Source organism: Spermophilus citellus (assembly GCF_964194105.1).
Source record: "Spermophilus citellus genome assembly, chromosome: 18".
NCBI lineage: Eukaryota > Metazoa > Chordata > Mammalia > Rodentia > Sciuridae > Spermophilus > Spermophilus citellus.
The window spans coordinates 53,889,237-53,902,943 of record NC_138200.1 but is presented as its reverse complement, the minus strand read 5'-3'; the positions used below and the strand labels follow the sequence as shown (position 1 = coordinate 53,902,943).

The 13,707-nt window shown below is 36.2% G+C and overlaps 1 protein-coding gene across 1 annotated transcript in view; it reads right to left on the bottom strand.

Moving 5' to 3' along the window:
* Positions 1 to 8,432: 8,432 nt before the first annotated feature.
* Positions 8,433 to 13,707, bottom strand: part of CYB5B (cytochrome b5 type B) — a 31,460-nt gene continuing 26,185 nt past the window's right edge. The window contains exons 4-5 of the mRNA XM_081275532.1: positions 13,379 to 13,407; positions 8,433 to 9,651 (exon numbers count right to left, since the gene is read on the bottom strand). Of these exons, the coding sequence (XP_081131658.1) occupies positions 9,561 to 9,651; positions 13,379 to 13,407 (120 nt within the window). The 3' untranslated portion in view covers positions 8,433 to 9,560. The remainder of the gene's footprint in view (positions 9,652 to 13,378; positions 13,408 to 13,707) is intronic.

Sequence of the window (13,707 nt, the reverse complement as noted above, 5' to 3'; positions counted from 1 at the left end):
TTGCCAGTTTGGGTGCTGAGTCATAAACTTATGTATATTTTTAGCTTTTTGGGATAGTGTCTTACCACTTATGCTAAGCATGGAACATGTTTTAGTATATCCCTTAGGGCAAATCTTTCTTCTTCTTCTTTTTTTTTCAGTACTGAAGACAGCCTGAGGTACTCTACCACTGATCTACACCCCCAGCTCTATTTTTTTTTTCAGACAGGGTTTCCTTAAATTGCTGAGGATGACCCTCAACTTGCCATTATCCTGCCTCAGCCTCTTGAGTTGCTGGGATCAAGGCCTGGCCCACCGAGTCCACTAGCTTAGGCCTTCTTGAAAATGAAATATTTTGTGATGTAAAGATCCAACAGGAAGCTGGGCACAGTGGTACACGCCTGTAATCCCAGCAATTTGGGAGGCTGAGGCAGGACTATCGCAAGTTCAAGGCCAGCCTTTATCACAAGTGAGGTGCTAAGCAACTCAGTGAGTCCTTGTCTCTAAATAAAATACAAAATAGGGCTGGGGATGTGGCTTAGCAGTCGAGTGCCCCTGAGTTCAATTCCCAGTACTCTCTCCCCCTGCAAAAAAAAAAAAAAAAAAAAGACCCAATAGGAGCTGGTTGGTGGTGCATGCCTATAATCTCAGGGGCTCCAGAAGCTGAGACCAGCCTCAACAACTCAGTGAGACTTTTTCTCTAAATAAAATACAAAAAGGGCTGGCGTTGTGACTCAGTGGTTAAGCCCCCCTGGGTTCAATTCTGGTTAAAAAACAAAACAAAACAAAAAAACAATAAGAAGCCTCTATTAATTTGTTCTATCAAGGTCAGATCAAGGTTATAGAAATTCAACAGATGTGCTCTTTTCAACCATACCAGCAGAGGGCACTTTTTTTCAGTTATGTTGCTGAAACCCAATAGATTCTGAACATTCACTGTGTAAGGAACTGCACTGGGCACAGTGAGGTGACACAGAATCTCTGCCCAATAGCTGCAGTCAAAGAAACTCCAGTCTAGTTGTGAAAACTAGCACACAAACTATTCGGGTGCCAAACAATGAAAATGGTATGACAGGGTCAGAAGTTGACATGGAGACAGTGAGACTTGGGCTGGTATACAATTTAGCTGGGTACAATTTAGCTAAATTGACCTGGCATATATGTTGCCCATCTCTTGCCATTCTCTTCATGCCTGTGGCAGACATTAATAATAAATATCAATGTAGCTCTACTGCCAACCAAGCTCAGGCCCAACAAAGTGCTCAAAGAACACAGGCCAATAAACTGAAACCAGAATTCATGACAACACCCATCTGATAGCAGGGAAAGGGTGGGAGTGGGTGTTGGATATTAGCTCATGGAAAAGAACTATCAAGGGAACTAATAAGGGAAAGAACAAGGTGGGCATAGAAGACCGCAGAAGTGGCCAAATGAGAGTATATTAGCTAGAGAGAGCTTTCTTACATTCCACCAATGAACAGGGAAGATTTACCACTAGTCACTTACAGGGCTGGAAAACTGACCTCCTGTGGTCAGGCCCATTCCCCACTCAACTTCTAGTATAGAGGAACAATAAGGAGACACAGGCATCAGCTGAGCACAGCTAGTTCCTTTATCTAGAACTCATTTCTCCAAGGGCAAGAGCCCAGCAAAGCTTCCACTTAGAAGTTTAAAAAATGGGAAAGAACTAATCTCCCCTAGCAGAAGACCTGCAGCACTATTTAACTTTTTGAACTATATATATATGTATCTCGTACTGATTCAAATTACATTTTATTTATCTTTTTACCATACGATTTATTTTTATTTTTTTAGTCATACATGATAGCAGAATGTATTTTGACATATAATACATACATGGACTGTACATACATCAATCATAATGTCTATTCTATTCTGCTGCCCTTCCTATAAAATTACATTTTAAGGGCTGGGGATGTGGCTCAAGCGGTAGCTCGCTCGCCTGGCATGCGTGCGGCCTGGGTTCGATCCTCAGCACCACATACCAACAAAGATGTTGTGTCCGCCAAAAACTAAGAAATAAAATATTAAAAAATTCTCTCTCTCTCTTTAAAAAAAAAAAATGAATAGCCTGGAAAATCCCTTGTGGTAGCACACATCTGTAATCCCAGTGACTCAAGAGGCTGGAGCATTGCAAGTTCAAAGCCAGCCTTAGCTATTTAGCCAGCCCTAATCAACCTAGCAAGATCCTGTCTTAAAATAAAAAATAAGGGCAAGGGATATAGCTTATTTGGTAGAGTGCTTGCCTGGTATCCACAAGGCCCTGGGTTCAATCCCTAGCACCAAAAAAATATATACATACATAAATAAAAACATAAATGAAAAAGAGCTGGGGTTGTAGCTTAGTGGTAAAGAACCCCTAGGTTTGAACCACAGTACCAAAAAAAAAAAAAAAGGGCAGGGGGCTGGGGTTATAGTTCAGTGTTAAGAGTGCTTGCCTAGGGCTGGGGATGTGGCTCAGGCGGTAGCACGCTCGCCTGGCATGCGTGCGGCCCGGGTTCGAGCCTCAGCACCACATACCAACAAAGATGTTGTGTCTGCCGAGAACTAAAAAAAAAATAAATATTAAAAGTTCTCTCTCTCTCTCTTTAAAAAAAAAAAAAAAGAGTGCTTGCCTAGCATTTATGATGCCCTGTGTTCAGCCCCAGTAACACACACAAATATAAGAAGAAAATATGCTGATGTGATATTAAGTGGAAAGAACACAATATGAAATTGTATTTACACCATGAAAACAGTAATGCATAGAAAAAGCCCTAGAATAAAATAGATAAAAGTGTTAAAGCAATTCCCACTGCTTTGGGTGCTGGGACAACTGCTGACCTTTTTTTCCTTTTTCAATTTTCTGTGTTTGTAAGAATTTTTTTTTTGTTGTTGTTGTTGTTTTTTTCCTTTCTTTTTTTTGTTTCTTTTTAGTTTATTTTTTTATTGGTTATTCAAAACATTAAAAGATTGCAGAATCACATCTGTTACACATCCACATTTTTACATAATGCCATAAGAATTTTTTTTAAATTCAACTATCAAACCAACAAACTTACTTATATCCAATTCTAGTCTTACCTAGGGAAAAGAATATCTTGAATATAAATTCTTACTCATTTCATAAAAATTCACCAGTAATACTTTTCCAAAATAATTCTATTGTCGAAGAATATTTTTCTTAATGAGAAGCGGATAGCAGAGTCACAGATTTGGACATATTCTCACTACATGTTCTCTAAAATGGGGATATAATAGCATCTGCCTCTTGGGCTTGGTTGGGCATTAAATGTATCATAATGCATATAAAAGCCTTTAACACAAATGAGGCAGCATTGTAAGTGCTAATGGAAGATTGTTAAAGCCAGACAGCCTAGGTGCAGATTCTGACTCATTACTTATTCACATTGTAACACTGGACAAGTTTCATAAATTTTTATGACTCAGTTTCCCTTTCTGTAAATTGGGGATGATAAAAGTACTTGTTTTATAGAATTGTTACAAGGATTGAATGAGGTAATACCCATAAAGCATCTAGCGAATACTATTTAAGTATGAACTTCTGGGGCTGGGGATGTGGCTCAAGCGGTAGCCCGCTCGCCTGGCATGGGAGCAGCTCGGGTTCGACCCTCAGCACCACATACAAACAAAGATGTTGTGTCGCCGAAAATTAAAAAAACTGCTCCATAACAAAGACAGCACTTTGATCTCTTCCTATCAATTTCAATATTGGAAGAGAACTCAGAGAAGGAGGAGTGCACTTACTGACCTAGTAAGGCTCAAGAGCTTCTAAGAAAAATAGTCCCTTGCCCTGTCCTTCTCTCCCCAATGCCTGATTCACAGAAAAATACTTTTCTCAGCTCTTTTAGTCTTTTCTCCTGGTATTTATCGCCATGCATCTAAAGGACATGTTTGTCCTATTTCTTGAATTTTCCATTTTAGACGTTTTATTGAGCTTGGTGAGATTGTTATGCCATGCAGGCTTCTCCTTTGTTCATCCTCCTAAGATAGTCAATAATTTTTATTAAGTATTTACATTAGGGTTATTGTTAAGTACAGTTCTATTATCCCATTTCCTTTCTTGTGTATGTTCTATTGGAGTATATAAATTACTTTTTTCACATCTTTCTATAATGTATCATTCATGGGGCAAAAAACACACGTGACAATCTATCAGTTGCACCCCACCCCAGCACCTTGGGCTCTCTCTCCTGGAAAGCTCTCTTCTTATATTCACCTTGGCTGTTCATGTTCTGTTCTCTTGGGCTTCTATTTGACCACTCACAGTGGGAATTCATTTCACTTCTCCCATTTCCAACATAATGTATCTTCTTCTTTCTCAGCATATACCCTATAAAAACTTTTAAATATTTATTTAACTTCTTCATTTTTTTGTGGGTATATCACTCAGAAGCTAAGAAAGGATACAGGAGGAAATTTCTTGATACCTCACATGTTCAAGGTGACTTAATTCTACCGTAAACCTTGACTTGTAGTTTGCACACAGAATTCTAGGTTAGAGTTTTTTCAGGGCAGTGATTGTCAAACCTCACATTCCCCTAAATCAATGCTTTTTTTTTTTTTTAAATTTTTTTAGTTGTCAATGGACCTTTATTTTAATTATTTATTTATATGCAATGCTGAGAATTGAATCCAGTGCCTCACCTATGTGAGGCAAACACTCTACCACTGAACCCCAGACTGAAACAATGTTTTAGTTGATCTGTGGCAGGGTTGAATATTATTTTTAAATGTTCCAAGGAGATTACACAATAAACTAAACTGAATCCACTTAGCCTTCCTTCTTGGTCAACATAACTTGGGCATCCAGAGGGGCATACAAGCCCCTCCTCTGAAGTCAGTTAATGAAGGTACTTAAATATATACATACACACCAAGTAGGTGATGATAGCTTCTGTTTTGGGTAACTGATTTCCCTGAGAAAAATAATCCCTGAGCCACAACCCCAGCCTGAGAATTAAGTTTTAAAATGCTGGTATAGATGCGATTGAGTGAGCTTTGAATACAAAGTATAGACATTATTTAGCTAATTGTTAATTCATGCTATTAATTATCAGATTGAAATAAATTATATGGACATTCCTTACCTCAAATTTTCATAATTGGAATCACAATCTTCTACCTCAATCAATTGGGATCTGTTGAGACCTTACCAAATATTCAGCATCAGGAAGAGTGCTGTGATAATGAATTCTTATTAGTATCAAAGATTAAACATTAGATTCAAATGCTGGTTATAATGGGGCTATCCTTTCCTGTTACTAATCCTCAATTCCTGTGGTAGTGAAATAACCAAGCCCTAATGAACAATCTTTTATCAGTAATCTGATATAATGTTAGAAGGCTATCAGTATGTTTTAAAGGCAATTATAAAAATGGTTTATTTCCCTTATTTTATTAACATAGTCACCAGAACTTCAATCTCCATGTTTAATTTTCTCCAACAGTTTATTTCCAAGAAAAACAATCATTTGAAGCCTGGCATTGCAGATAATAAAACATTACCACCTTATATCGGCTTCTCTTTAGCAGATGATTTCAGCAGAAATAGAAACCCAAATGGTCTACCGGTTCACATTCATTACATGGCAAAAGCCTTGATTTTTGTGTCTTCAGATTATCATATGAGCAACTCACTTCCAGCAAAGAGAAGCAGCAGCACGAATACTGAAGAACCAGAGAACTCCCACCAAGTTTCACTAAACACAGGATTAACAGATACAGGTGAATTTCCTGCTTCTAAGTTACTTTCATCCAGAGCACCTGAGGACTACAGAACCAATATTTCTACTTAAAAAAAAAAAAAAAAAAGAAAAAGAAAAAAGGAGGAATAAAAGTTTAAAAAATAACTGTAGACAGGGCAAGAAAAGGAAAACAGTATCTTTATTGTGTGTAATTCTAACAAACATTCACTGTGTGCACATTCCAGCAGAGACAGAGATCTTTGTTCAAAATATGCTGAAATAAAATAGGTAAACAAATTCCATTATTGAATACACAAAAGGAATGTTAATGTTACTCATTCACAGTCCAGAGTGAAGTAAAAAGAAAGTTAAATAACCAAAATAATGTTTTGCCCAAACAGCAAACATAGGTGACAGGCGTGGGCAAGGAGCAGCTACTCAAACTTGTAAGTAAGATGTTGGGGGCTGGGGATGTGGCTCAAGCGGTAGCGTGCCCATCTGGCATGCACCGCAGCCCGGGTTCGATCCTCAGCACCACATACAAAGATGTTGTGTCCGCCGATAACTAAAAAATAAATATTAAAATTCTCTCTCTCTCTCTCTCCCCTCACTCTCTTAAAAAAAAAAAAAAAAAGATGTTGGATACAGGGTAGGTAATTTGATAAATGTCCTTCTGCTTTTGTGAAATCTCTGTCCTTGAGCACCCCACAAATTCTAAACAGGACTTTTTCAGAGCACAGCAGCCAAACGAGATTAAGCCAATATTTTTGTGATAGCTGTCAACAAACAAGATGGTTTAAAAAAAATCGATTTCTTGTTGAGACATTTAGAAATGTCTAAATCCATTTCTCTTGGGGTGGAAGGTAAAGAACATTAATGCTCTGCATTTCAATCTCTTAAAAATGAAATTTAACCACGTAGATTTCACTTGATATTTTAAGTATGAGATTCTATAAGGAATGATACAACTGGCCTATAAATCATTTTTCCATTATTCCCCATCAGAACTAAATGAATATAAACCCAACAGTGTACTTATTTCACAATATAAGATTTATGAAAACTATTTAAATAACCCTACAGGCTCAAATGATAGGTTCCAATGGATTTCTGCTTATGCTTAAGCTGTCACACGAGCAGATTTAAACACAATATACACTTTGTCCCCCATTGCCTTCTTACCTTTATGAATACAGAAGTCATCTGGAAGTGAAAACCAACTCCCAAGGGGCTGAGAAATTTTGGAGAACGGGCCCTACATCCTATATTTTTGTAACACAAAATTTGTATCATTTCCTCCTTGCATTCACCAGCCATTATGTATACAGTACAGTGTGCAGCAGCAGCTGGCCCTCCTCAGGAAAAAACACCAAAAGAGGAACACCCCAGGCCTAGGGGGACACTGTCAGCCAACAGGGACTAGCTCCATTTGCTCTCAGAGGGGATTCCATGAGCTACTAACACCAAGATTGTGTAGAAAATTCAAATCTAGTTCTTTGAAACCAAAGTCCTTTTGGGTGGATTTGGCTATTGTGCTGTATAATTTATAGTTTAGAAAAACTTTTGCAAACTCACTCAAGAGCTACTTTTCACCTGGCTGCTTATGAAGACAGCAAAATTATACAGTAAATGGACTTTAAAATTGTTTTTTTATAATACAAAGTGACATAGTATTAGCAGTACTTCAAAAGAAGCCCTGGGTTCTACATGGATTTCAAGGACAATAGAGACAAAGTCTGAAAATCTTTTCCCTCTGGCTCTTAGTAAAAAAGTAAGTCCACATATAAATGGGGGGAAAAATCAATATGAAATAGAAAAACACTGTCTGGTGTTTCCCCTAGAAATATCAAAAACACCAATTTTACTTAAGACTATAGTTCTTCTAGCATTTCTTGTAAGCCAGGTGTTTTTCACTCAATTTTAGATACTGCCAAAATACTTTACAATTGATCCAAGTTATCTTCTAGCTTAGCATTAGCTTTGAGGATTCCATTTCCAAGTCCTCAATACTCCTTTGTTCTTTACCTCTATCCCAATCCACTCCAAGTAATCATGCAACTTAATTATTATAGCAATTACATACCAATCCTTATTTAAGACAACCCTTTCTTGTCTTTAAATGGAGGTGCATCAAGTCATACTACTTGTTACATAATAGCCAACTATTTAATGCATTTTCTTAAAGTAGCATCTTATAATACAAATATTTTCTAAAGATAAAAGTTTGATTATATCCATATCAGATATATAAAAAAAGTCAGCCAGAAATAACTCCAAAATATCATATCCAAGTATGCAAGAAAAAGATTAATATTATTTTGATGAATTCTGAATTCATTCAACTGCTAAGTCACAGGATATAAAATCTGGGTTGAACTTTTTCTTAAATAGTTTGTATGAGCAGACTTGGTTTACTGGTCAGTTTCCTGTCTCCTCAAGTACTAGGCAAACTGGAAGGGAGGGAGAAGATACTGAGCAGCATCTACAGTCCTTCTTGAACCAGCTGCTCCTTACTGGAAATGACAATGGCCCAGAAGCAGACTAATAATCCTCAAAGAATAGAGAGAAAAATCACCATAGCTACTGACACAAAACAGCCAGTATACTATCTATTTAGGTGCTTCCTTGTGGTGAGGGCAGTAGGGGGAAAGAGGAGTAAAAAATGCCAGAGGAATACCTAGCCCAATAAGAAATAGTAAATAATTCTAAATAATAACCTACTTTTCAATGAAACACACATCCAAGGAAGGGGAAAAAACTGCCAATTCTTTAATCTTAATGGAAAGCACAAAACCACAAGTTGGAGCCATGGAGGTAAAATACAGATGAAATGGAAAACTGCCTTTTGTCATGATCTCCCACTTTCAAATGACATTTTATATGGAAGTTATTTTACTCGGACAAACAAAAGATCAAACTGAAATCTCTTACTTGTGTAAAACTGGGAACCAAAAATTGCTAATCGATAAACAAAACAGCAGCAAGAATCCCTGGTAGGCTCTACAGACATAATTATACACTTATATTTTACCAATAAAATAAAGGTAGAAAAAGAGAAAGACGGTTAGAAATTAGTGACAAATCAAAGAGAAGATTTGGTGTCATTTCTAAACTCCCATCTTAAAGTAGTGTTTTCAAAAGATTACTCTGAACTTGCCAGGGTTCTGTCACCTCAATTCATCCCTCCCTTCCTTTGGCTTTTCTCACCCACAAGAAATCAAAGGGAGGCACATCTTTGTTCAGCATCCCTTGAAATGAAAAGGGGCTGGGAGTGGGAGGAGCTATCAGCTTATATTAGCCTGCAAGGGAGATAACCACATAGTTCTTTCTGCTTTTAACAAATATAAAAAGGAACAAGATCATTTGGCAGTGTGTTTTAACAGATGTGTACCTAACTTCATGAATAAACTCCTTGTGATAATAGAATTATCAGAATTTTAAAAAATATTTACTTGAAAGAAATATGGGAAAAGAAAACCTTCAAAATTAGAGTGCTGCCTTGGTAAGAATGTATAATATGCATTCAAATTACTGGAAAGCAAGCATTTTTTCCAAAGAATAATGTCACTATGACATATGAATTACAATCGTTAACACAAATGTTTGAAATGTAAGGATACTGTGGAAATAAGTGAAGAGAAGAAACATGGCAAAGACACAGGACAGTGAGCAGGTAGTTTGGGAGTAAGGCTCTCAGAGATGAAGGACACTGGTCCCAGATTGGAGGTGGATGTCTGGTCAACTGTCTTGGCTCCAAGGGGGAAGAATACAACCGGCAGGATTCAAGCAAGAGGACACCAATATAGCCCTCACAGCAAGTCCCCAATTTTTACTCCCAAGTGGATGTGTTTCCCACACTTCAACACGGTCTCCTCAGGAGGATTTACTTTCCGCCACGTAGTAACGATACAGGAAACCTACGAGAATAGCGCCTATGACGGGGAAAATCCAATATGCCCAGCAACTAGAAATAGGAAGAAAAAAAGCAATGAAGTTGTGAATATTTTATACCAATCATTCACTACCTTTCACCTTTCACATTTTAATATTTATGTAGGCAAGAGCCTTTGATTTACTTTGAGAAATTTAACTGCTTTTATCACATAGTAGCATATATTTCTATAGATATTTCTATAAAGACAGAGTGGTTATTTACACTATGGATAGTGTAAATTTTTCTTTGTGCTTTTGTTTTCCATATAGTCTGTAAATTTTTTGGTTTTTTTTGGTGGTGATGTTGGGGATAGAACTGAGGGCCTTGTGTATGCTAGGCAAGTGCTCTACCATTGACCTACACCTCCAGTCTAAATTAATATTTATAAATATTTAGGAAAAGAGAATAAGATACATTTCATAAACATATAGGTATTCATATATCTATCCCATTATAAATCTAGAAGTGACACTATCAAATTGTAAACAGTATTCTTATGTATTTTAAAAATTTAATCCTCATGGCCAAGTGTGATGGCACATACCTATAATCTCAGTGGTGTAGGAAGCTGAGGCAGGAGTATTACAAGTTTGAGTCTTGCCTGGTCAATTTAGTCAGACCCTGTCTCAAAATAAAAAATAAAACATCTGGAGATGCAGCTCAGTGTAGACTACTCTGGGTTCAAATTCTAGTACCTCAAAAAAAAAAAATTCCTTAAATTAACACTATAAAACCAAAGGACATACATGCATACAGAACATCATTGATAGTTCTAAAGAGATAAACAAATGACCCTTGGATTAAGAAGTACTACAGAAGACTTCTCTTAGAGGAGTTTTGGAACAGTAATAATTCTCTTTAATTCTTTTAATAGAATTTAAAAGCATTTCTAATTTTTAAGATGTAATTCTTCCATGATCCAAATGACCTGGCTGCCCCCTCAACTTATGACATATCCAGATTTGATATTAAAAGGTTTCCAAGTCAATAAAACCAGTAAGGTTCATGGCAAAATGATTCTCTTTGCCTAAGCATGCCTAGCACTTTGTACACTGAAAAATAGCAAAAAGCTACTCTTGAACATGTTTAGAATTTTGGCCTTTTAAAAAAACAATCAAGATGGCATGTGTAATAGCAATGTGGCTGTTAATGTCCCTGTAAGAAAAATGAATTCAGACTTCTTGAAGAGCAACCATGAAAGACTATGTCCAAAGGTAGGAACCTTGAGTAAACTCTGAAGAAAAACTCTTCAGTACAAAAGACAGAATGGTTGACTACCAATTCTAATAAAATCTTCCCATTACTTAACAGCTACTGAGAAGAGAAGCAGGGGAAATGCATTTATACTGCACTGAAGGAGAACTAGATTCAACAATAACTTCATGCCATAAGATAGAATTTTCTTCTTTGGATATTTATCCAGGTTATTGCATGTAATTACTGCATGTAGTTATGATACACTTATTTTTTTTCTTTGTAGTATTCTACTGTATAGATACATATGAATTTATTCATTCATTTTATTAATGCATGAATATGTAATTGTTTCTAGTGTTTGAATACCTTGAATAATGCTGCTATGATCATTTTTGTATGTATTTCCTGGTATACTTGTCACATGTTTCTTTTTTTTCTTTCTTTCTTTTTTTTTTTTTTTTTTTAAGATATAGTCTTGTTATGTTGCCCAGGCTAGTCTTGAACTTCTGGTCTCAAGTGACCCCTGCCTCAGCCTCCCAAATAGCTGGAACTATCAGTAAGTGCCACCATATCCAGCTTGTGCACATATTTCTATTGAATATATACTTAGAAATGGAATTGCTGGGTTAAAAATTATTCATATTTACTAGATAATGTCAAATTGTTTTCCAAAGTGATTGTACACATTTATATTGCCATAAGAGTGCTTAAAAGACTTAGTGATTTGCTTCCTAACCAAGTCTACTAATTTTCAGAATTTTATATTTTTAACAAGCTAGTAGGTGTGAAATATATCTGTGATTTTATTTTTTGGTACTAGGGATTGAATCCAGGGGCACTTAACCAATGAGCCACACCCCCAGTCCTTTTTGTATTTTATTTAGAGACAGCGTCTCACTGAGTTGCTTAAGGCCTCACTAAGTTGCTGAGGCTGGCTTTGAGCCTCCTGCCTCAACCTCCCAATCCGCTGAGATTATCCTATAACACCACGCCTGGCTACCTATAATTCTTTTTCTTTTTTGGTACTAAGGATTAAACTCGGGGGCACTTTATCACTGAGCTATATCACCAAACCTTTTTATTTGAGACAGGGTTTTACTATGTTACTAGGGGTCTTGCTGAGGCTGGCCTAAACTTGTGATCTTCCTGCCTAAGCCTCTGGGGTCACTGGGATTAAGGCATGCACCACCATGTCCAGCTATACCTATGATTTTAATTTGTATGTCTTTGGTGATAAATGACATTAAATTTTTTCCATATGCTTATATTTGTGTTTTTTCTTCTGTAAAGTCATAAATCTTTTTCTCATATTCTATTAATTTTTAAAAACTTCATTTGCAAGAAGTCTTTATGTATTCTATTAATAATTCTTAATCAGTTTTATGTATAGCATAAATCAACTACAAGTTTATATCCCTATATTTTCAAATATTTGTGGTACTGGGCAATGAACCCAAGATCTACCACTGAGCTATACATCCCCAGCCCTAGTCACCCTCTTTTTAAAATTTTGAGATAGGGTCTAACTAAGTTGCCTAGGCTGCCCTCAAACTTGGATTCTACAGCTTCAGTTTCTCAATAGCTGGGATTACAGGCTGTGCCATCATGTCCAGCTATTTTCAAAATCTTTATGTAGCACTTGGCTGAATCAAAGTCTTTAGTTTTGAGGAAACTTAAATTACCAATAATACGTATTTTTATATGATGCCTTTTACTTCAAATAAAAGAATTGGTATTTTATAGAAGAAAAAAGACATTTTCTGCCTAAAATCCTTTGAGATCTCCAAAAGACAGAGCAGACAGTATTACATCATCTCTATGATTCTTTATAAGCCAAGGATTCCACAGTCATCTCAAGTAGAGACATTTATGGGATGGTAATTTACACATTTCAGAGCTAATAATACCCTTTTACTAAAAATACTGCAAGGTATATACTGTAAGCAAACTTCTGAGAAAACCCAAATTCCTAAATATGACTCTAATAAATCTTTTCCTGTTTAAAATATAATTATAGCACCTGTGAGGGTTGACTGAAACTTAAGTGTGAAGTGGAAGTCACAAGGTAGGATGAACAGCACACACTCAGGACCTGACTTCATAGGTACTTGCCCTTGCATATTGGCCTCTTAATAACTATGACTCCATCTTTATGTCATCATTAGATTTAAAAATAACTCAAGGTGTGAATCTTTTAGATTATTGAAAATGCTTGAAACTGTAAAAATTAATTTTACTGCTGTCAAAGAACTATTAAATTTGTAATGACTTTTGACCAAAAATGAACTAGCTGTCATACTGTACTTTTATTTTGTGTTTGCCCAGACTAGTCTTGTTTTGTGTTGTTTTGTTCTGGTACTGGGGACAGAACCCAGAGGTGCTTTACCACTGAGCTATGCCCCAAGCCTTTTGTTTTACTTTTTTTTTAGACAGGATCTTGCTAAGTTGCTAAGATCCTCAGGTGTACACCACTGCTCTTAAGTGTGTTATACATGAATATTCATGAAAGAATCTCTTGTCAGACATTATATATAAGGAAGTCTTTTAATGGGATACCAACCTTTTGCATGTATCATTTTTCGAAGGATCCTTAAGAAGATACATATTCAAAAATAACAAAAAGAAAAAAGATTAATACAACATGTTGAGTCTTCTTGCATATTTATATAAATTCTGTAGCTAATAACAGAACTTTATCTTTCATGCATTTTGATGTTATGAAACCTTAAGCAATAGAAGGACCATAAATTTTATTTCTAATAACATACTGATACTCTCCAGTGAATAATCACTAATGAAACATTTTTAGAAGTAAAAAAAAAATTGCTAATGATACACACTTATATTGAAACATAATACAATGATAGGCCTGGTTCAGCTGGGCTTGCT